The 26,167-nt window shown below is 35.3% G+C and overlaps 1 protein-coding gene across 3 annotated transcripts in view; it reads right to left on the reverse strand.

Annotated features, from left to right (window-relative positions):
* Positions 1–26,167, reverse strand: part of nrg1 (neuregulin 1) — a 102,608-nt gene that overhangs the window by 46,275 nt on the left and 30,166 nt on the right. For 2 of the 3 annotated variants that reach the window (XM_067398432.1, XM_067398433.1), the window contains exon 1: positions 5,257–5,434. The exons of the other annotated variant lie outside the window; for it this stretch is intronic. In XM_067398432.1, the coding sequence (XP_067254533.1) occupies positions 5,257–5,353 (97 nt within the window). In that variant the 5' untranslated portion in view covers positions 5,354–5,434. Of the gene's footprint in view, positions 1–5,256; positions 5,435–26,167 lie in introns of those variants that run through there. 3 annotated transcript variants of the gene reach the window in all.

Consider the following 26,167-nt stretch of genomic DNA (forward strand, 5'->3'; position numbering starts at 1 on the left):
CACAATAAATCATTCCCATAGTCCCTTTACAAACCTGAAATCAGTGAAATATAATATATGTTGTAGATGAAGTAGCCATGAAGACACTGATCAACTGAAAGCCACACATTTTTGAAATTGTGAAAATGTGTGTACACACTTGATGTCAAACTGGACCCAACATATACAGTATAGCTCTAACTATAAGGTCTTAATCAGTCAATTACACAAACTCGTTTTCACATCATGTTTAACTGAAACATATGCAGAATTATTACTTAATAACATATATCACAGATAACATTTACATTTACAGGTACATTTGCTCAAAGCTCTCTAATCGCGCCGCCAGTGATAAAATGTGCAACCTATTTGAATTCTATAGAAAATCAAAAGGCTATGTAGAAAGTCAATTATGTAAAACAGGCACTCTATCTGAAAATATTGATGAGGATAAAAGACAACACTGACATGCAACAACATATATTACAAGGCTTTTTAAACTACTCATGAGCACCAGTAGAAGAATTTATTACATTTAGTTGGAGTAATATGTTGTAGTTTCTATCCAGTAGTTTCTAAGTTGCTATTATTCATAGAATGAACAATACTTCAACAGAATTTATTAATCTTAGTTATTGTTAAAGGTGCCATAGAATGTTTTTTGATGTAATATAAGTCTAAGGTGTCCCCTGAATGTGTCTGTGAAGTTTCAGCTTAAAATACCCCATAGATTATTATTTTTTTAATTCAGTTTTTTTAACTGCCTATTTTGGGGCATAATTATAAATGTGCAGATTCAGCCCCTCCCCCCAATATTACCCTCAAAATGGATCTTTACAAAGTGTTCGTCGTTCAGCATATCTGATCATGTAAGTATGGTATTTATTTGGATGTTTACATTTGATTCTGAATGAGTTTGATAGTGCTCCGTGGCTAAAACTACCATTACACACTGTTGGAGAGATTTATAAAGAATGAAGTTGTGTTTATGAATTATACAGATTGCAAGTGTTTAATAATGAAAATAACGATGGCTCTTGTCTCCATGAATACAGTAAGAAACAATGGTAACTTTAACCACATTTAACAGTACATTAACAACATGCTAACGAAACATTTAGAAAGACAGTTTACCAAAATCACTAAAAATATCATGATATCATGAATCATGTCAGTTATTATTGGTCCATCTACCATTTTTCACTGTTGCCCTTGCTTGCTTACCTGCATAATGTCTGTTGATTCGGCTGTGCACAGCTCCAGGCGTTGCTGGAACTGTGCTGAGGTAAATTCAATTTTCAATTCTAGGGCATCTTTAACATTAATTAATGCACTGTGAACTAACATGAACATTGAATGACAGTATTTTTATTAACTAACAATAACAAAGATACATAAATACTGTATCAAATGTTTTGTTCATTGTTCATGTTAGTTAATACATTAACTAATGTTAACAAATGAGACCTTATGTGACCTTCAGTGTTATCAAAGTACTGTAGAATAAATAAATAAATAAATAAATAAATAAATGTGGCATATAAGCATGGTATAATGAGCAGCCACAGTTACAGCTTTGCCACAATTACAATAACTTTTTTATAAGGCCAAGTACAAAGTAGAATAAGAGCTTTAAAGTTTAAACTTTCATGAATTATGGATCAAGCTAGATTGATATTAGGAAAAACCTGGCTTTCTGATATCCAAAAAGATTACATAAATCATTAAGAACCTATATCTGGGGAAATAAGCATTTCAGAAACAGAATTCTTAATTCATTCTTAATTAATTGCAGTAATCAACTTATAAGTAAGTGATAAGTAAGCTACAACAAGAAAACATTTTGAAAAAAATAAATCAATAAAATCTGTTAAAATAAATGCTTCCTCACAAGGAAGAATGTTACACGCCTGGTTTTCTTGAGCATAGTTGGTTCCAAACACAAAAACTCTCTTAAATTAGGATTTAAAATATATATATATATATTTTTTAATTCATATCCAATATATACAATAGCATTTTGGAATATCTGACAATATATAATGAATGCAGATTTAAACTAAAGGTTGAACTGTGTTCTCAAAAAGTATTTTTCATAAATGTCTGGTCAGGCAGGGCATTTTGTCACATGTGTTTTATACAGTATATTGTAAATTTATACAATTAATTGCAGTATTCATAATCAACAAATTGTAAAAACAATGGTTTGGTTTCTTTGTATGTAACTATCATTTTGTTTAAATTCTGCTGAAATGCCTCTGCTGTTTATTGCAAGTTCCTTTGTGACACGCAGTGTGACAACACGCAATAAACTATGTCAGTAAAATATGTTGTGATGTCATGTTAAACAAATATGTGAAAGCTTGCCCTGGGCATGACCTAAAAATAATAGCATGCGTGTGTCATGATATCTTTGAAGAAAGAAAAGGGAAAACAACATGCCTTAGCTTAAAATGGAAACATCACAACACGACAAAACTAAATAATGTTCTGTAATGGCAGGGTTTGTTTGTAGTCACTATAATTGGTCACATTTCAGAACAGTGAACACATTCATTGTTAACTAGGAGTTTTCCCTCAATAAACTCCTAATTACTGCTTATTGACAGTAAGGATGATACTGTAGTTGTTGTAGTGGTTAAGTTTAGGTATTAAGGGGTGTAGAATATGGTCATGTAGAATAAAGTATTAATATGTGCTTTAGAAGTACTAATAAACAGCCAATATGCTAATAAGCAACTAGTTAATAGTAATCTAAAGTGGTACCCTATAATTAAATTTATATAAACAACAGGCATCTATGGTATGACCCCATACACACCATATAAACCTGTGAGTGTAAGTCTTGGGAAAAGACATTAAGGGGGGAAAACACATTCCTGTTACTGCACACAGTTTCTGACTGATGAAGGATGTCCTGATACTCAAGATCGTGAAGTTATATGTCCGCACCAGCAGGTGGTGGTACTGCAGTAATTACTCAAGATGAACAGACCACATTTCATGAACATGTTCATTTATTAATTTATTTAGAAAATCCTTTTTTGTTGCCCTCCGACTTTTGCGTATTCCCAGCAAAAAACGCAAGGAGAGATTTTCTGTGAAATTCATCCTCGAATGTTGCCGTGATGATTATAGTGAGAATTGTTTGGGAATGGTTAAAATAACTAATATCGAGATTCTGATTTATTCTGGAAATTTATTCTTTAGTTGTGGGCTAGTAAATCTAACAGAAGCACATTGATTTCAACTGAACCTGAATGTGTTTGTTTGCCAACCCAAACCAGTCATAGCTGCTCAATTTATTGTGAATCATCAGAAACATTAAAATCCAAATCAGTCCAAACTCCCCTATTCCCAGTTCAAAATGATAAAGCATGCAGCTCAAAAATCTTGCTCCACTGCAGGAGGCTATTGCCTTATCTTACAACACTTCCTGTTGACAAGGTGCTTTTAATAACAAGAATCTTTTGCATAGCACAGTGATGACAGCAATACAGACAGACCTGCTTCATTTTACCTCTGCTGGGACACCTATTGGGTTTCCTTAAGCAGAGACATCCACCGACACAATCCACTTAGTGAGTTATGTATGTGTAACATATTTGAACCTGATAAAATCATGGACAGATAACAGTGAATAACATTATTTCTATTTCCTCGCGATCTCAGGGTCCAGGCTGCTGCCCGTCCAGCTGTTTCTTTATGTCATGGACGTGTTCCCTTTGGGGAAACTCCTACACTGTTTTTTAGGCCACAAAATTGAGTCGGATCAGGGTCCACATTCCAGTAGACAGAGTGAAGAATTCCATGATCTAATATGAGCTTCAGACAGACAGATCAGCCAGTCATCTGATTTCCCCTGCTTATATCAGAGATTTTTTTCCTAAAGCTATTGTAACTAAAGGGGGAACCAAACTCCATTAGTGAAAACATCTTCATATTGCCTTTAACTAGATGATTATTATGGTAATTTTTCGTGGATGTATGAAGCAAATTTTCCTCAGATTTACACAGATGAGCATTAACCATAGACTACAACGAAAAAGCCCCACAATACTTTTGTCTTCATTTTAAACACTATATCTATTTTTTATCTTTTCAAATGACGTTTTCATGTTAAAGTATGCATCTGCTATCTTTCTTTACAATAGATAAAAGTTGCTTTGATACTTTATATCAAATATAGAGACATCCAGACATTTTTAAGAGTGAAACAAGAGTTCAGATACTTTAAACAATAATTCCTCACATTTATACGCATGCACGCAGGCGCCGTGCTGAAACTCAACGAACAGGACTCATTTCATATGGCTGAGATTCTTCTAAAGCTGGCATGAGCGTGTTTCAACATGAGTGCGTAACTGAATCAGTGCTAAAAGAAATCTGAATGAGTTCTTTACCAAGAGATAATTCATAGAATCCACTCGCTTAGACATTCTGCCATACGTCATAAAATATATAAAAAAATTAACATTAAAAAGTAGGCTATGAATGGAAGGTTCACTAACTTTCAACTCTTAATACACATAACATTAATACTTGACGTTAATAATCAATAACCAAGAGTGTGTGTTCAGTGACATATAGTGGGGCCCAAAAATGTAAGACCACATTGAAAATCAGAGATTCAAATCTAATTTAAACTCGAAATAAAAAAAAAAAAAAAAACATGATACACATTCTGAATTTGGCTGCCATTGAAGCTCATTGGATCATCTAAAATCATGCTGGAGAACATGATCATCAGGTATAGCTCATGAAGCTTCAGTACTGCTTTACAGATGCACCAAACTCTGAGAACTTCTCAAATTGTTATGCTAATAATAAATATCATTTGCAAATGTAAAATTTCACAGTAAAAAAATACCCCCTAATTCAACTTAACAACATAAGTTCGGTTGCTGCCTTAAATTTATAAAGTATAATCAAAATGTTCATTCCATTTTTTAGAGCGTTTAAAGAAATGTTGGATTCTGTTGTACTATCTGAACTCCAGAAGCATCTGCAAGTTAAGCAGCCGGTGTGATAAACGGGAAAACCTCTCCATTAAGTAACCAGACCGGTGGGTCATGTTAATGGTTACAAACATTTCTGCCCTTTTTTGCTTGACAGAGTCACAAGCGATCAAATGACATTCTGGATTGCAACAATTATAACCTGAAAGCGCAGCTCGCAGGTAACGCTCAGAAACTATCGAATAGTCAAGCTGTCAATCCATTCACACCACCTGAAAACACACATTTCCCACACCTCAACAGAGCAGCAGTTTACCTTGCGGGGAGTTGTCGGACTTGTTTGATCTCTCAGAGCCCTTATCCTTTTTCTTTTCACCACTTTTTCCTTCTTTACTTGCTTTTTTCTCAGACATGATGTCCTTTAGATATGTGTTTTCTCCGCTCCGTTCAGCTGTCAGTCAGTCAAAGTTGTGAGCGTGGTGTGAGCGTGGACTCCCTCCAGCCAACTGTAGGACAGAAACTCTGCCCTGTCTGCATGTGTGTTTTACTGAGGCAGAGAGGCGGGATCAACTCTCAGATTTCCGCGTGGCCTATGTTACAGCAGAGTTTGCTGTACGAATCAGTGTGCACTTCTTTATTTATAAATTAGAAACGGACGCTGTGTTGGTGTATTTAAGCCACTTTGAAGCCACTAATATTTGAAGACATGAATCAAATTCAGCTCTAATGGTCTCCTAATTAATGTGTATAAACAGTTTGTCACATGGGTGCTGTCATATACTGTACTCATAAAACAGGATTGAACTAAGTACTGTGAAATGTGTCATAATAACTAAATACTCTGCAGTAATTGGAGAAGACAATCAATGGAGAAATACTATACACACATAATTCTCTCACACATTCTTCTTTGGATGTGACGACATATCGCTGACATAAGCATGGCACGCTTGACAAGACCAGACATGCTTGATTTCAGTTCCTGCTGTCGTCACGGTTTGATGTGGGTCTGTGGTCTTGTTTGACGTGACGTGTGGGACAAATGTAAGGATACACTAACCAAGAAGATCATTCCAATACTCCTGCCATCCACACCGAAACTGGAGCTTTACACTGGTGATAAGTTCAAAAGAAATATGTTGAACAACAGCAGATCTGACTACAAATATAATATAATATAATATAATATAATATAATATAATATAATATAATATAATATAATATAATATAATATAATATAATATAATATAATATAATATAATATAATATAATATAATATAATATAATATAATATAATATAATATAATGTCTAAAAATCTTTAAAATAAGAAAAATGACTCGCTGGTATCCTAAGCAAATCCTAAATAAAAATGGTTTTAAAATAATAATAATAATAATATGACTACTGATTGAACTCCAGTTACTGACACATGAGGGAGTGAATAAATATTCAGGAAATATGCTTATGAAAGTGGTAAAATTATATGTTGGTTAACTGAGTGCACCTAAAATAAAATAAATAAATAAATAAATAAATAAATAAATTAAACAAACAAACAAATAAAAAAGACATCTGTTTTCATACTTATATGTTTTCATATTTATATATATTTTTTAATAATAAAGTATATTTATTTTTTTAGTTGTGCAGTCCTTTTTAAAATGTTAACAGAATTAAATGTCAATGTTTAAATTAGTGCTTACTGACATAAATGTATGTTGAGTGTCTTTGCTGATTAATATTGGTAAGTAGGAATGCCTTAGTCTTTTTTATGCTCTTTAGCTTATCAGTTGAATTTCTTCTGTGTTATGTATATTTTAGGATATATTTCTTGTTTTAAAAATATTTTGGCTGGGATGATTGAAATCAGATCTGAGATCAGTCTGAGGCATAAAAGGCGGTAAGAATGTTTAATTTACAGTGGTAACTTCAAACACGCTACCCTCACAAATCCAGTCCTGAGCCATTTCCTTCAGCACAAGCACTGGCACGTCATGTCAAACAGGTAACGCTTCAAAGTTAGTCCTTGGTTCTGTTTAATTCGAACTTTTCAGTTTCACCCAGTGGGTGTTGAATGAAACTCACCCCTTCAGGTAGACGCAACACAGTCATCCTGAGAGTCTCCTTGAGGTGGGTGGGGTCGGGTGGATCGAGGAAATCCAGGACTCCTTCCTTTACAAAGGCTGATGTGTCACAGATACAGTTACAGTTAAGGATACGGTTAAGTGATTTTGGAGTGAGAAGAATGTGTGGGCTTCAATAGACTGGAGCAAGCCACTGCAGACCTGCGATTCAGTGCATGCGGATCATGTGTGAACACAGCGAGTGCTCATCCAACGGGATCAGTCCCAGCGAATAGAGACAGACTCCACTTACTGAGTCAAACAGGATGTCAGTGACAGGAAGGAATCTCAAATAGCTATTCATTAGAAACTAGCACATTCCATTATACCAAATCAAATAATTTTGTTATTCTTTGTGCAAAAAAAATTTTTTTTTCTGTTTACAAAAAAACTGAATTTTCCCATAACAGAGTTGAACTATTGATGAGGTCAATATAAGTGTAGAAATAATGAAATATCTGCAGAATACGGACTAAAAGAAAAGCGTATTGTTTGAACCACAAAAAAAAAATAAAAAAAAATAAATTAAATATTATTTTCAAGGATGAAAAAAAAACAGCATAACAGAGTTGAACTATTGAGACTGATGAAGCCAATATAAGTTTGACCCTCTGGTGCTCTTTGGTATTTTTTGAAAGAGGTTACTTCATCGGAATGGTATGAAACTTGGTAAAGGTTTTGGCACTTGCTATGTGAACATGGACATGGACATGACTCAAAAAGGTTAAATGGTTCTGAAAAATTGTCACACTTGTACTCTTCATGGTCAAAACTGACTGTAATGGAAATAATGGAAAACAAATTTCATTTACTGGAAAATTTTGGTACAGTGCCCAAACAAAATTAGAGATATCAACCTAAAATTTGGAACACAACTTGTTTAGATTTAGCTTGGATTTTCTTGCATGTTTTGGAAAATATGTATTTCATATAAAAACTGAAAATAGTATTTTTGTGCATTTTTTATAATAAACATACATTTCTGTAACTTTTTTTAAAGTTCACTTTTTAAACTTTTTTTTACACAACAATCTGCCCAAAGACCAAACTCTAAAGCATTCAAGATTTATAATAAATCTTGAATGCTTTAGAGTTTGGTCTTTGGGCAGATTATTGTGGAAAAAAAGTTTAAAAAAAACTTTTTAAACTTTTAAAAAGTTAAGTTGGATATTTCATTTTCAGGTGAATGTTGAAAACATGAATAAATGTATTGCATAAATATAATTTAGTACTATAAAATCCCCTAAAATACAAAATATATATATATAAAACATTATCAAACTAAAATATAGTACATTCATTTTATTAGAAATAAAATTAAGAAAAAAAAAAAAAAAAAAACTGTGGTCAAAAATGACCACCACGCGAGCAGCACCAGAGGGTTAAGGATTATGAAATATCTACAGAATACAGACTAAAAGAGAAGCATACCTTTGTTTGAAAAACACAAAACATCTTGAAGTGTTATTTAAGTGTAACATAACAGGTTTGAAAAAAAAGTGCAGATTTCTCCAAAAACATTTTTTTGAAAAAAAAAAAAAAAAAAAAAAAAGTATAATGCAAGCATGATATTTAATTTCTAATAAAAGTGAAATACTGGTAGAAATCTATGTGACTCATTAAAATGCAATCTGAATATAAATAATGTAAGTTCAGATTCCTGCCAACTATTTCACAGGAGCATTTGGGAATCTTACCATTGTAATTGCTATTTATCATACATATGTCACAGCTTCCTTTATTACGGGCACTATTACTCAGAAACATTATGGTGAAAATCACAACATTAGGATATGGGGTCCCTTCCCATTTGCAAAAAGCTTAAAAATATGATTCATGTTACAAAAGCGTGTTGTAAATACACACTTTCGTTGTGCAATGCTGTCGTTTCCTTTAAACAATAATTGACAAAGATACGTAATTGGTGACTTTTATTCACCTACGCCATGTCTTTTTGAACAAACAATTTATAGTAGTGGGTTCAAGGCACTTAGGAAACCTCAACTTTCCAGAGAACTTTTCTGAGAAATCGCAGACTTTCCGTGAGTACAATCTGTATAAACATGACGCCTACATATAAAGCGTACGACCCAACAACCCCTCCTCAACGCAAAACAAGCTATTGACCATCCCTCCACACTCCAAGATCCATTAGATCCGTTAATACAGCACCCATGAAATCATTTTTGCAATCATCATAACTCTCACTTTTCTTCTGCTGTTGAGGTGTCATTCTGCGTCTTGAACAATGACTGTACAGACAGCAGGATTACGCCTTTAATGCTTAGGTCATGACGATCATGTCAAAAGTGTTCGTTAAAAAATAGCCTAGGAGAAAGAAAAGTAAAAATCAGACATTTAGGAAGGACATTCAACACAAAACACTACAGACGTCACAAAAGAGTCTCTTTTTAAGGTCCTTTTCCTTTCTGTGAGTTTCTAGGAGGGGCAAAGTCTGAACCTACAGCCTGTTTGAACTTGAATAGATCAGAACATTATCCAAAATGTTCACTGACTGCTCTCCCCTTATTTATTTGGGCTTTGTTGTCTTGGATACACACTACCCCTTTTGGTCACATTTCTAGAGTTTTTATTTCCGCAATAGCCAAACTGAAACACCTATAGACAGTCTGGTGTAGCAAAAGATTTGATATAACAGCGTTTCACATGCTTCAACAGTGGTCTAATATGCACTGCAGTAGATCTTGTCTATTGTACCTCCTATGTTTATAGATATTTATATATTTTATATCATCATCTAGCTCTGTGAGTCCTGCAAATCAATTTCACATCACAGAAATGCACCTTTGATGAAGAATATTTTTTTAATTGTGCATGTGGGTGTTGAATGCAATAGAGGCAATTTGCAGGTGTGTGTTTTACATTGCCATAAAAGGTCATCAAAACCAAAAAAACATGACAAAAACTATAATTATACAAGCGCCATGTAAATATTATGATTTGTGTGAAAGCTAGCATAAAACACAAGCCCTGTGCTTGATGCGCTGAAGATTCTAAGATGAAAAGGGCGAATCATGAAGACCGCTTTCTCTCGGTTTCTCATCCAGATGTCCAGCACGCTGTGTGTACTGCTCATAATGGACTGTTTTTATTCAGCATTTTTGAAAGTGAAGTTGTTTGGGTTGTTTAATAAACAGCTGTAACTGAAGGAAGAGAGCACTCAACAAAGCCCAACCTGAGCACAACTCGCACAGGCACAAACTACACAAGCCTGTGCCAGTGCTTTTGGTGGCCTTTTTACTTCAGTGGCAGTGCTATCATACACCGCATGCTATCATCAGTTATTGACATTTGATTAACTTTAGCTACATCTGATCAAATGACCTCAAATCTTCATGGATCAAGAAAAAGTGCATAAAGACAAACAGATGTTTATGAAAATGTTGCTATTATACATTTCATTCTAAAAGTCGCAATTTGAGCCTCATTACACTGTTTATATTAAAATAAAATGGAAAACATAAACAGAAGAGTCACTGAGGAGTCAGCGAGATGTTAACGCAAGCAAAGGTGAATCATCCAGCTGATGTTTAAGGCAGATCACATCTTGTGTGTCATGTGACGCTAAATTCCTGCAGGCAATATATCTTATTTGCAGTTCATGCAGGTTAACACTATATAGAATGTGTTATTAATAATGTGTTATGACTTTATTGCATACTAACACAGTTTCACATAGTGATATAAATAGTGGAATATAAAGGGCACTTTGTATTTAGTAACTGAATAGTCATTTTGTACATAGATACAATCAAGCTGCTCTATGAGATGTGATCGTTTAAAATAGGATAGTAAAAAAAAAAAAATGAAAGAGCGTTGACTTCTCGAAAGGAACGGACTACGACACACACCCTTGACGGCATCGGTTCTGACTTTATTCATAAAGGCACTTGGAAATGTTACAAATGTCTAAATGTCAGGATCAATTTTCTGGTATTTTGGTTCCAGCTTGTATTCACACAGAAGGCTCTTCAGCAATTTGCCATAACATTTTCAAAAAAGCCCAGTGTGAATGTAGCTTATGCCATCTATGCCAGTGGTTTCCAAAGCAGGGGTCGTGAGACATCGAGGGCGAGATGATTTCCAGAAATAAAAAAAAACATTTTTTTTTTTAAATGATTAGAAATAGCATAATTTATCAATAATTGTAACAAAATACTAAAAATAGTAGTTAAATTAAAAACAAAAACCATGCAAATAAAAAAAAAGCTATCAACCTTTCGATTTTCCTTCCTGAACATGACTCCTGAGGGGATTACAACAGATTAACGATATATTAGCAACAGCATTAGTTGTAGCAGGTCAATTTACAGCATCATGTTAAACATTTCAACAAGTGCATGTAGGTAATTCTTTAGGCTTTGGATATTATTTTTGTCAAAATTAAACTTTGGTTAATATCGACCAAAGACAACGCAGGGAGGAGAGCAGCAGCACACGCTATCGTGCTTTCACATATGCCGTCTTTTTGCAGTGCAACTGATCCGTGGCTGTTTATCACAAACACAACATTTACTTATTTTTATTTCAAATCCAAAAGTTGTTACTGAACATGGCTTGTCAGCATTGCGATTCTCTTTGTAGCCCATACTCTGTATTTCAAAGATGTCATGTTTAAATGCACTACATTTAAACATTTAATTTTAATTTATTACTTTATATTTATATAAAGTAATACTTTTGATTTATATTTTACGTTGCTCACGCAAGTGGCAAAACATTTAAACATAAGCTTTATGTGAAAATCACAAACACTTTAAATTAAAACTTAAAATAGACAAAAATGGGCGACTCGTTTTTTTTTTTTTTTTTTTAATCTTTTTACAAGAAATCCCTAAGGTCATAAAGAACTTGTTTTTCCACCTTCACGAAGAGACGAATGCTATCTTTATGTCTCCTTGTTCACCAAAATGCCAGGTAAGATGCCATTTTCCTTGCTTTACCTGAGGCAAAAAAAGACTTTAAATTATATGCATCTGTGGTGAAATTACTAGTTTTTCGCGTCAATACATGTTTATTTTAATGCGAACAGTGCGCTATCATTTCAATTCAGCACGGTGCAGCGCATGAAACATCACTTTTTTGGCACCAGGGTGCACCAGGGTGCACTGTGGAACAATGACAAGCTGGTGGAGCATGTGTGATGCTCTGGGCATTGTTCTGCGGGGAGACCCTGTGTCCAGCCATTCATGTGGACATAAATTTAGGACGTGCCACCTACTCAATCACTGTTGCAGACCAGGTACAGCCCTTCATGACAATAGTGTTCCCTGGTGGAAGTGGCCTCTTTCAGCAGGATAATGCACACATTGTTCAGAAATGGTTTGAGGAACATGATGAAGAGTTCAAGGTGTTGCCCTGGCCTCCAAATTCCCCAGAGCTCAATCCAATTGGGCATCTGTGGGATGTGCTGGATCAGGCCCAATCAAATGGCAAAAGCCAGGCAAAATAAGTATTCAGATCACTTTTGAAAGTGTCCATAGTTGAGGATTTTATAGATAAGGGCATTACATTCCAAAATGCAGAGCTGCAACAGCAAAGGCAAACATAAAAGTCAAACAAATTATTGACAAATTAGCCTGACAGTTCAAACAATAAAGCAATATTGTAGAAGGGTTTGGCTGTCAGTGTTCATGTATAAGGCTGTAACAGTAAAGCCTGCTCACAGACTCCTGGGGAAGATACAGATACAGGTGCTGATGGACCGACCCCTCATACCCCAATAACAGACTGTGGATGGGACAGACCTTTAGGTCTGAAAATTAACTGTAATATGACAATGACATCATCTTTGCGTACCTTGAACCTTCAAGTATATACAGGTGCTGGTCATATAATTAGAATATCAAGATGATTTATTTCACTAATTACATTCAAAAAGTGAAACTTGTATATTGTATTCATTTATTACACACAGACTGATATATTTCAACTGTTTATTTATTTTAAATTTGGTGATTATAACTGACAACTAAGAAAATCCCAAATTAAGTATCTCAGAAAATTAGAATATTACTTAACCCTCTGGAGTCTGAGGCTGATTTGGGGCCTGGAGAAGTTTTGACATGCCCTGACATTTGTGCTTTTTTTCAATTGTTCACAAGTGTCATTACACTGTATTCAGCACAAACTAGGCTACAATAATATGTGAGGTACATGTATGTACATGTTTGTATTTTTGAAGGAATAATGTTTATGCGTGGTTATTGAAAAAACAAAAAAACTTAAGTCACTGAAATAAGGCCAAAAAAAGTATATTAAAACTGTATTGACAAGACTTCTGGGTATTGGAGGTTGTAGACTAGAGTTTTTGTTTCAGAATTATACTTTATACTTCATATAAAACAATATATTGATTTAGTTTTTAGGCCACAAATTCATATAAAGAAGAAAAGGAACCAGGAACTAATGGTATGTCTTCTAGAGATCGCTAACCATGGCTTTAACATCCAGATAAACACTTTTCAGGACAATAAATGCACGATTGAGACAATGCATACAAGTATTGCCTCAGAATTTGCCTCAGAACTTCTGACATTGCTCTCTTTTCATACAGATTACTTAAACACAGAATGATTGTTTTGATTTGACTTGCATGATTTAAAACCTGACATTTCAACTTTCAACAATTTTTTTGTCATTAGTATTCATAAGTTACAGTTCATTTTCTGAGAACTATCAGATTGGACTTCATTCAGAGGGAGACGAGAGATCACGCATCATGTTCGTTTTCTTTATTTTACAAAAAGCACAACATTGTGTTTTTACTCTGAGTGTACACAAATGAAAAGATATTCTATAGTTTCAATTGATATATTACTTGTGTCTCTGACAAGAAATGACGGAGTATTTTAAGTCTGTTTTGCTGCAATGTGAAAAAAATCCTGCAAAACGCGCCGACGAGTTAACGGACTCCAGAGAGTTAAGACCAATACAAAGAAAGGATTTTTAGAAATCTTGGCCAACTGAAAAGTATGAACATGAAAAGTATGAGCATGTACAGCACTCAATACTTAGTTGGGGCTGCTTTTGCCTGAATTACTGCAGCAATGCGGCGTGGCATGGAGTCGATCAGTCTGTGGCACTGCTAAGGTGTTATGAGAGCCCAGGTTGCTCTGATAGTGGCCTTCAGCTCTTCTGCATTGTTGGGTCTAGCATATCGCATCTTCCTCTTCACAATACCCCATAGATTTTCTATGGAGTTAAGGTCAGGCGAGTTTGCTGGCCAATTAAGAACAGGGATACCATGGTCCTTAAACCAGCTTTGGCACTGTGTGCAGGTGCCAAGTCCTGTTGGAAAATGAAATCTGCATCTCCATAAAGTTGGTCAGCAGCAGGAAGCATGAAGTGCTCTAAAACTTCCTGGTATACGGCTGCGTTGACCTTGGACCTCAGAAAACACAGTGGACCAACACCAGCAGATGACATGGCACCCCAAACCATCACTGACTGTGGAAACTTTACACTGGACCTCAAGCAACATGGATTGTGTGCCTCTCCTCTCTTCCTCCAGACTCTGGGACCCTGATTTCCAAAGGAAATACAAAATGTACTCTCATCAGAGAACATAACTTTGGACCACTCAGCAACAGTCCAGTCCTTTTTGTCTTTAGCCCAGGTGAGACGCTTATGACGCTGTCTGTTGTTCAAGAGTGGCTTGACACAAGGACTGCGACAGCTGAAACCCATGTCTTGCATACGTCTGTGTGTAGTGGTTCTTGAAGCACTGACTCCAGCTGCAGTGCACTCTTTGTGAATCTCCCCCACATTTTTGAATGGGTTTTGTTTCACAATCCTCTCCAGGGTGCGGTTATCCCTATTGCTTGTACACTTTTTTCTACCACATCTTTTCCTTCCCTTCGCCTCTCTATTAATGTGCTTGGACACAGAGCTCTGTGAACAGCCAGCCTCTTTTGCAATGACCTTTTGTGTCTTGCCCTCCTTGTGTAAGGCGTCAATGGTCATCTTTTGGACAACTGTCAAGTCAGCAGTCTTCCCCATGATTGTGTAGCCTACAGAACTAGACTGAGAGACCATTTAAAGGCCTTTGCAGGTGTTTTGAGTTAATTAGCTGATTAGAGTGTGGCACCAGGTGTCTTCAATATTGAACCTTTTCACAATATTCTAATTTTCTGAGATACTGAATTTGGGATTTTCCTTAGTTGTCAGTTATAATCATCAAAATTAAAAGAAATAAACCTTTGAAATATATCAGTCTGTGTGTAATGAATGAATATAATATACAAGTTTCACTTTTTGAATGGAATTAGTGAAATAAATCAACTTTTTGATGATATTCTAATTATATGACCAGCTCCTGTATATAGACAAAACAAGTCAATCCTGTTTCATATGTTCCACGTTAAAGATTTTTTTTCCATGTTTCATGTCTTTTGCTTGATTAGTCAAAAGGAGCAGTTGATGTCAATATTATAAAAAAGGTCAATATTAAAAGGTCCAGTATGTTATTGGGGTATGAGGGGTCGGTCCATCAACACCTGTATCTGTATATTCCCCAGGAGTCTGTGAGCAGACTTTACTGTTACAGCCTTATACATGAACAATGACAGCCAAACCCTTCTACAATACTGCTTTACTGTTTGAACTGTCAGGCTAATTTGTCAATGTTTTCTTTCATTTTATGATTAATTATGTTTTTTCTTCATATGAACAAAGGTTAAGTTGCTGACAGTGACATGAAGTGTTTATACTGCCATAAAACACACCAAAAATCGGTAACATTTACAATAAGGTCTCATTTGTAAACATTAGTTAATGCATTAGTTTAAATGAAACAGCATTCATTAATCTTTGTCAAAGGGCTAGTTCACCCAACAATGAAATTTCTTTCAATAATAACCCTCATGTCTTTCCAAACCCATAAGACCTTTGTTCATCTTCAGAACACAAATTAATATATTTTTGATGAAATCCAAGAGTTTTTTTTTTAATAATGAGTCGGCGTGCTGACGTACATGGAAGCCTGCACCATCTATACAATGTAAACTGCGTAGGAGACTGACAGGGGAGAGACAAAGGCCATTCATACCCGAACCCGAAGAGACCGGTAAATGTGCTACACGGAACCGACCCGGCCCGACTATTATTTTGAAAGTTGGACCCGAACCCGTGCAGAACCGAGAAATGCCATAAATGTACTACCCGGACCCGTCTAAGCTGGACCCGAACCCGACCGGACCCGCCTGGACCCGATCGGCACATAGGTCTATTCCACAGCAAATTGCTATTAATAAGTCAATAAACAAGTGGCGAAAATAAAACGTGTTGTCTTACCTAATATTAGTAGGCTATAGCTTTCTCCCTTGTACCTGACTGTGATGCACTTGCCAAGAAAGTCCATCCATTATTCCTCTCATTATTTAGTTGTATCTAGAGACTCGAGTCAACTCACATAATAAAATAACTTTGACTGTTTGCCCTTTTGAACTATAATAACGATTGCTTGTTCGGTGACATGGCCGCTGACGTTAGCATTACTTATTTGCGGTCATTTCTGTGCTTTCTGAGCCGAGTCTGACCAAAACTTTAGATATAATAAGACGGCATAATTTTATTATAAAAACGGGAGAAAGAAAGTGCGCTCGCATGAGACATGCGCGTTAGCTGGAGCAACCTGAAACATAGCTTTAAGCGTCACAGATTCGACATTCGTGTGATAGTTCATATTTTGTTAATGATTTGAAGTAGGCTATGTTATTTAAATGCGAATGTGCAAGGCTACAAGCAGTTCTTGAGATTTGAAGTTCGCTTGCATTAACTCCGCCCGCTCTGCTGCTGATGGCTGGGTCCACTCGTGTTTTTACACCTTACTTCCCAGCTCATACTTTGAAAGTTACAAAACACGCACAGCGCTGACTGACTCCCAACACGGCCGGGTGATCTCCGAATCAAATCGGCTCGGGTATACACACAATGTTAATTAGACAATTTAAAATATAGTCCCAAACCCGTACGGGTCCCGGGTCGGGTCCCGGGTCCTCGGGTCTCGGGTCTTCTTTGTAGACCTCTAGTCCACACTAATACGTTTTCGTTTGAAAACTTATATTTTTCTCTCCGTTTTGGCCTTCCGTCCACACTGAGACGGCATTTTAAGTCAACGAAAACATAGCTTTTGGAAAACGCTCTCCAAAGCAGATGAATTTGAAAACGCCGCCTTTGCGTCATAGTGTGGACTCTGAAAATGGAGGCTTTTGAATACGATGACGCATTTTTATTCATGTGATGCAGTCATATGATCAATTCAGCCAAGACACGTCTCCCAGTCTGCTTGCTTTGGCCACTTTATACTCCTGTGTTACTCGCAGCAACAACTCCACCAAACTGTCGGTCCATTTAAAAAACTCAGTGCCTTTCCTCGACATTGCATCAAAGTTTCAAAGAGCCGGAAAGTAAATAAACGCCTAGCGGGAATGACGCAGGTCGAAGCTTTACTCATGCACAGTAGGGGGATGTAAGCGTTGTCATACGTTTCAGTGTGGATGAGCAACTTTTAGAAAACGTTTGAAAATGATAGTGTGGACGCGGAGCGTTTTTAGACGAAAACTTTTCAAATATATTCAGATTAGTGTAGACGTAGCCAAAATTGTTGAATAAAGTTGTTATTTTTGTTTTATTTTTGCGCACAAAAAGAATTCTCATTGCTTCATAACATTAAGGTTAAACCACTGTAGCCACATTAACTATTTTAACCCTCTGGAGTCTGAGGATGATTTGGGGCCCTGGAGAAGTTTTGACATGCCCTGACATTTGTGCTTTTTTAATTTGTTCATAAATACATTAATGAGACAAGTGTCATTACACTGTATTCAACACAAACTAGGCTACCATAATATGTGAGGAACATGTATGTACATGTTTGTGTTTTTGAATGAATAACGTTTATGCGTGGTTATTGAAAAAACAAAAAAACTTAAGTCACTGAAATAAGGCCAATACAAAGTATATTAAATCTGTGTTCATAAGACTTCTGGGTATTGGAGGTTGTAGACTAGAGTTTTTGCTTCAAAATTATGTAAAAATTATGCTGCCTACTCCTTCATATAAAACAATATATTGATTTAGTTTTTGTAAGTCACTTTTTGTCAAGAAACACAGTATTCGTGGAGGCGTGAATGATCATGAATAATGGGCCATTTACACCTGAGAAGACAAAAGAATCAAATAATAATGACCTGAAATGACTTGCATATTAATGAGGCCTTTCAGTCAGGTAGGGTGTGAAAAAACCCTCTGTAATCATGTCTCAGCTCAATTTAAAATATTGTTATTCTGTTATATTCTTTAAAATATAATGTATTTCTGTGATGCAAAGTGTCTGAACAGTTACCTCTATGGCATTTCATATAGGATTTTAGCTTAAAGCATGCGCATTTGGAGAAATATTGATGGATTCTTATATGTTTATGTCAAATTTCTATACAGAGGAGTTATATTTATTCTATATATCATCACTATGAGTTGAGCTGGATACAATTCATACTTGCAGCCGGAGGGCGCTCTGTACACCTCTAGGCCACAAATCCATATAAAGAAGAAAAGGAACCAGGAACTAACTGCATGTCTTCTAGAGCTGGCTAACCATGGCTTTAACATCCAGATAAACACTTTTCAAGACAATAAATACACGACAGACGATGTATGTAGCCTATGTATTGCTTCTGAATTTGTGTCTGAATAGCGCTGGCTCAGTGGGCGTGGCCGCATTAGCGGATAATGAGCTGAATCACTGACTTCTGACATGGCTCACTTTTCATACAGATTACATAAACACAAAATGTTTGTTTTCGATTTGACTTGCACGATTTAAAACCTGACATTTCAACGTTTCTTTAGACATAAATGTCATTTTTTTGTCATTCGTATTCACTAAGTTACAGTTCATTTTCTGGGAACTATCAGATTGGACTGTGTTCAGAGGGAGACGAGAGATCACGCATCATGTTAGTTTTCTTTATTTTACAAAAAGTACAGCATTTTGTTTTTACTCTGAGTGTACACAAATAAAAGAAGATATTCAACAGATTAAAATGGTGTATAACTCTTAATTGTATGTGCAACATTGACGGAGTATTTTGAGTCTCTTTCACACTGGTTAGAAAAAAAACGCGATGGTATTGCCGGCGATACCCTCAGACCTCAGAGTGTTAACAATGTCTTTACTACTTTTCTGGACCTTGAATGGGGTTCTTGAATTTCATTGCTTTCTATGAGGGATAAAAAATAAAAACTCTTGAATTTCATAAAAAATATCTTATTTTGTGTTCCAAAGATGAACGAAGGTCTAACGGATGTGGAACGACATGAGGGTGAGTAATTAATGACAGAAATTAAATTTTTGGGTGAACTAACCCTTTAATGTTAGTTAATGAAAATACAAATGCTCATTGTTTGTTCATGATTAGTTCACAGTGCATTAATGTTTTACTTTTAATAACTTACTTTTTTACTTTTACTTTTGTTTGTGTTTTTGTGTTTTACTTTTTTAACTTTAATTTTAAATGTTAATTTATTAGTAAATGTAGAAATGAATATTAACTAAGATTAATAAATACTGCACAAGTATTACAAGATGGGTACATTCAATAATTTGTTATAGTCCAGATGACTGTGATTGTGGTTTTGTATTACTATTGCTGCTGTATTATAACAAGCAAATACATTATTATTTATTAGATAACAGAAATAGATCTTGATCTTAAAGCAGTAGACAAAGTTATTCTTACTGAATCTAAGGTAGGAATGATTTTTACAGTGGTGGTACTTTTACACCCTCAGTGAAGGTAATATATCTCGGAGCATCACAAAAAGTAATCTGAGTACAGTCGCTTTCACACTTAATGGGTCAGCCATAGTTTTGCTGCTTGTGTCCATAATTTTCTCTAACCTGCCACTCATCTCACTAGTTAAATGAGTAAGTTTACAGTCATTTACTGCAATAAATTAATTCAAACTCTACCTATAATAAACTAAGTCAACGGTGTATCCTATATGAGTTCACTGTAAATCATAAACATCACAAACAGCAAACAGATAATGTAAAGTATCTCAAGATGGAAACACACATCGAACAGAAAGACAGTTTTGAAAGGAGGTCTTTAAAAGCTTGACTCAGTTCATTTTAATTTTGAGTTGATGTTACTTATATCAACCAGATATATATCCAGTGATACATCCATCCTAAAATGAACTCCTTTCACTCAGATATACTGCGCATCCTCTTGAAACATGATGTGGACAAACGTAAACAGCAGAAGAAGCCAAACAGATTAAAGCCCACCACCTGTGCTTTCTCATCATGAGATGGTAATGTGTGTATTACTAAGCTACAGAAGAGGCGGATGGGTGACTTACAACAGGATATGACCTTCAAACAAACCCACTCACCCCTGAGGAAACATCCAGTAATCTTCAGATTAACTTCAGTGCTTCACTTACAACCCTCCCTTATGACAATATAAGATGAAAGACAACTAAACAAGCCTAAATCCTGGAAATGGAGCATTTAATAAACACCCTTAAAGTAACTGCTCATTCACTCAACCCAAAATAGTCCCGATATAAACCATCCTAGATTCAAATCCACTCTGATAGACAATTTAGCCTTTTGCCATCAACTAAAATTGCTACTCTATTCTAGTGGATGTATAACAGGAGAGGAACCAAACTGGTTCCATTATGATTTCATGAACTTGCGCTGATGAACAACCTCAAAGCTAAACATGCTTAACCTATAAAATGCCTGCTTGTATGTGTTAAATGCAACAGAGGTTATAGTCATTTAAGTGTATAAAACCCATGATGTGTAAGGATTATTGTTCTAATTCAATAAAACATTTGTTGATGTTTTTTAAGTTTTCATTCTTATTAACCCCTATGGGGGTCCATTACCCCCGCCTTCACAATCTTGCCCTGCTCTGGCCCTCCTCCTCCTCCTCAATCCAAAAACAGCATTTTGTGTTTTTTTGGCCTGTGGCATCTATTTATAGAGACATTAGAAAGCATGAGTTCATTATTTTTCTTCCTGATAGGACTGAAGGGTGTTTCCATTGTCCTGCCTTGAGACGTGGGTGAACCAGCAGATTAGAAGCATTCACTGAACACATCTCCACCAATATCATCTGTTTTAAACAGATCTGTATGAAAGGAGGTCAAACAAACAGCTCTCTCTATGTACTCTACGTCACAGTGATATCAGTCAAGATTTGTTCTAGACATTTCCATTGCACTTTCCTATTATTTGCTGTGTATAACAATAATGCTACGTATGCTTTAAATGGCAAATGAATGACTTTCTCAATCTCTCTGTGCAGGGGTCAATGACAATGATGGTCATTTTTTGGTCCAAATGCCTTAATAATAATTAAAAAAACAAAAGATATGACATCCAAAGTATGTAAGGTATAATACAACTAGATCTCTTTTAAAAGGTTTTAATTATATTTTGCTACATATAAAGATATTTTAAAGATTCTGAAGTGTCAAAAGGTCATTCAGTTTAACAGTCCAAAGGCCAATACAGCCATTTCCTTTGTGATTAAAATATCTTAAGATGTAACAAATAAAATATATATATATATATATATATATATATATATATATATATATATATATATATATATATATATATATATATATATATATATATATATATATATATATATATATATATATATATATATATATATATATATATATATATATATATATATATATATATATATATATATATATATATATATATATATATATATATATATATATACATATATATACATACACAGCTATGGAAAAAATTAAGAGACCACTTTACAGTGATTTCTGAACTTGGAGTGGTCTCTTAATTTTTTCCATAGCTGTATATTATATATATATATATATATATATATATATATATATAAATTTCCCTGGCATATTTATAATAGAATATATTAACATAGTGCAAAGTGGTATTATAATTATGTGTAGACGTCATTGCTTTGTTATGAGAAAGAAGTAAAAAAAGTCTGATATCAATATATCGGCCGATATTCTTTATGTGTATATTATAGTTCAGTTTGGACACACTTCAAACTCAATTCCTTGAGGGCCACAGCTCTACACAGTTTTGCTGCAACCCTAATCAAACACCGCTGATCCAGTTAATCAAGGTCTTCAGGATTACTAGAAACTTCCAAGCAGGTGTGAGTTGGAGCTGGCTGGAGCTAAATTGTGCAGAGCAGTGGCCCTCCAGGAACTGAGTTTGAGACCACTGTTTTAGACATAACCTACTATGTTTCTTAGGATACTCACTAAGATGGGCATGTTGACATTATTTTTGTGTGAATTTGTCAGTTAAGGTGCAAGACTTGAAAGAGAATTTGCGCAAGAGTATTTGTGCGCTGTGACGCGGCTCTACATGAACATGCTTCGGATGAGTAGACACACACACACACACACACACACACACACACACACAAATGTCCTCACAGCGCGCACAAGCTCTCTTTTGCATCTTACGATTGAATGTTTAAATTGGCAAGGTTTAAATGACTTAGTTTAAACACAGATTGCAACGTGAGATGTTCAGTGGCCGGTTGCATGTAACTAGTTGAACAAACTCTGAGTTTCAGAGTAGGTTTAGAGTTGACAAATTTAGATAAATCCAAACTGGTTTAGATCAGGATCATCTGTTGCACAACGCTCAGTATGAACTTTCTCTGGCTGCGTCCGAAAACTGAAAAATGCTGCCTTCCGAGGACTCATTTCAAGGTAAGAAGGCATCAAAGCACGTCCGAATCCAATGTTAGCTTCACTTCCTCTCTCATGAGATACCTTCCTCAGATCGATTTTTGAAGGAAGCATAGATGTATCCTTAGCTGCCTTTGATATCCCACAATCCTGTGCTTTCCATTCTGTAACAGTTGAGCTAGAAAAATAAAGATGGCGTCCGAAGGTTGCGTTTGCTGCTCAGTTTGTGTATAAATGTACGATATTGATCAACATATTTCAATTTTGATATCATTTCTATCGAGAAATTACTACTGTAGTAATTAAATATTTGTTTAGTTCTCACCAAAGCTCGCGCTATATTGCTGTAGATCATTAAACTGTTACACTGCCTCAGAAGTCTGTCCGAAATCAATTTCGTGAGGTGCCTTCATGCACAAACGCTGCCGTACAAGTCATTCTCTTATAAGATAGCGAGGCAGCAAGACAGCTACCTAGGTTTTCGGACACAGCCTCTGTCAACTCAGGTTTAATCCAGAGTTTGTGATTAACTGAAGCACGTGCACCTGAAAGTGACGTGTACGGCAAACAGCCAATCACAGAACATGCAGAGCGTCCGTTTGATTCTCTTCTCATGAGAGAGCCGCACAATTCACTTCTCTTCTGAAGTTGAAGAGATCGTTATGAAAAATATCATGAAATTAAATGCATTTACAAGGCAGGAATAAACACTGCTGCAGTGAAAGTTTGAGAAGACAGCTGAAAGAAAACATCTGACTATATCAATGTATATGAATCAAAGAAATATGCCTAATAATTTATAATATAATAATTTATATTAATTTCACAAAGAGCTTAAACGTATATGCATAAGCTTAATTTGTTTAAAAGCTTTATATGTCGATGCATGTATTATATTTATATCAAATTAAAAGCAAAGTTTAATATTAATTGTCAATTAATATAATTATATGAATATACTATTATAATTAATTATACATAATTCATATAATATAAATATAATAAATAATTAGTAGCAAAATATGAGTAATTTTGTCTCTAAACTGTTTTTACTAAAAACTGATTTAATTTGGAGTGAGAGATACAGGGGGAGTGGCTTTATTGCATCAGATACGTGTCACTTTACTCACAGCTGATTGGTCCAGTTTGGGTTTGCAATCCTTAACCCTGAATAAAACCTGCTCCGGATCAGGTTAGCCGTGTAGTGTAAATTACCATAGCAATGAAACCCGCTAACAAACAATCCACTTTCATAAACCCGAAAAACCAGAGTTTACTCAAACTAATCTTAACTAAACTTACCTGGGTAGAAACTGAAACCGGCCCGAACAAGAGACCTCTTTACTAAAGTGAAAGGTTTGGCTGGTGCCAGTAACGAACAATGGAGTGCGCTCTGCTGGACAAACTGCGTAATCACACCATTTACAAACATTTTATCTGCTTTATATGATCTGTAAAAATAGGTTCATATCGGTGGCATATCGGTGCCATATACGCCGATGCAGATATATCGGCAACAGGCTCATATCAGCCAATAAAATCGGTTGGGCTCTAGAAAAAATGTATGGAAAAATTAATTTCATTGATGTCATTCGAAGTAACCAATATAAAGGGACCATTTTGGATCAGGTCATGCGATCAATGTCATGTGACAGGATGTGACATCATTTCAGACACCTACAAAGGACCACATGGTCATGAAGCAAAGTAACTACCTCTCTTTTAAAGCAGAACTAAGTAACATTTTTTACCTTCATAAATAATTTTCTATGTCCTTACAATGGTTAATTGACTTGTAGTGGTGTGTTTGAGGCATGCATTTACCCCCTCTGGCACATCTACGCCAGAATACAGCACTTGCAAGTTGAGCTGCACCGACCTAACACAATCTCACCTCATGTTCATGTTCACGCGAGAGTGACAAAATGCTTTACGGTATATACATACGGTAACAATGTATATATTATGACTTTATAAGACAATTTAGAAAATTACCCACCTCCATCGAGATTTCTTGTACTGTATTTGCAAAACTACTGCGCTGGTGAGTGTTGTAGTCGTTGTAGTCCAGAGCTGCACTTTGAGTATTTATGACAGTGTGATTCACTGAAGGAACCTGTAGGAGGAGCTTTGCAAATCTTACTGAGTTCCGCTTTAACTATTTGAAAAATTCATGTTTTCACTTGCTTATATACAAGTCCCGAAACATCAGGTCATTCGGTACAACTGCTATAAAACATGGAAAATGTTGTAATATTTTAAAAACTTGTACTAAATAAAATGTTTGATTGTCCTTTTGCATTGCATTGCATTTGCGTCTAAAAATATTAATTTGCGAGTGATTTTTTTTGCTGAGGTCGACCATACAAATTCACACATAATTAAATGAGATGTTGAGTGTGAATGTTTCACTAAGTTAGAAATATGAACAGGTAGGGAAAAATTTCACACACCAAACAGACACCAAAGAACTAGCGCTGCTGAAAGCAGACTGTGTTGTCGCCTGCGTTGGTGCAAAACAGCTGCATTTGAACACACCGTTTTGCTCCTGCGTAAAGGAGACAACTCCCTATTTCTTCATTATATATTAGTTTATATTCATCATTCAAAAGGGGAAACCATCTCTACAAACTGCAGATACACATACACACACACACACACAATGCAGCGTGCGCTTACCGTTTTGAATATCAACTATGATGATCACTTTCATTAATCCACTCCGCTCATGCTCATCAGATAAATTTAAGGTCATTAAAAGTCTTCAGTGCCTTAAACAGTATAAAAAGAGTATAAACGATCATTTTAAGGAGTCTTATATTTTGAAGATGGAAAAACAAATCACGATACTCCCTAATGTGATTATTAATTTCATTAAATAATTGTGAGCGCTGCATGTTTTAAAGTCAAAAGATGGCGCTGTTGCGGGTTTTTCAAAGAAGCTCGCATTCAATGATTAGCGCACATTTGTCAACCGATTGCTTATGAACTAATGCTAATCAATTATCACAAATTTTACTTTATTTTATTTATATTATATTGTGTTCTAAACGGTTGTAACAACGTAATTTTTTAATCAGAGCTGTTATCTTGGGAAAAGGAGGTTGCAAAAAGTATTGAATAAAAGGGTATGATTAATTGTGAGCAGTGTGTATTAAGAGAAAAACCCTTTCTCTCATAATGAGACTTTCCCCCCATTTAAAATTATTATTCTCAAATGAAAGGTTGGATTTTTGTAGATTTTTTAAATAAATGATCAAAATTATTAACAATAACAATAACTTCTGGTCATATTTACCAAGGGTATGAACAATTTTGAGTATGACTGTAGTAAG

The sequence above is a fragment of the Chanodichthys erythropterus genome, chromosome 10, assembly GCF_024489055.1.
Source record: "Chanodichthys erythropterus isolate Z2021 chromosome 10, ASM2448905v1, whole genome shotgun sequence".
Lineage (NCBI taxonomy): Eukaryota > Metazoa > Chordata > Actinopteri > Cypriniformes > Xenocyprididae > Chanodichthys > Chanodichthys erythropterus.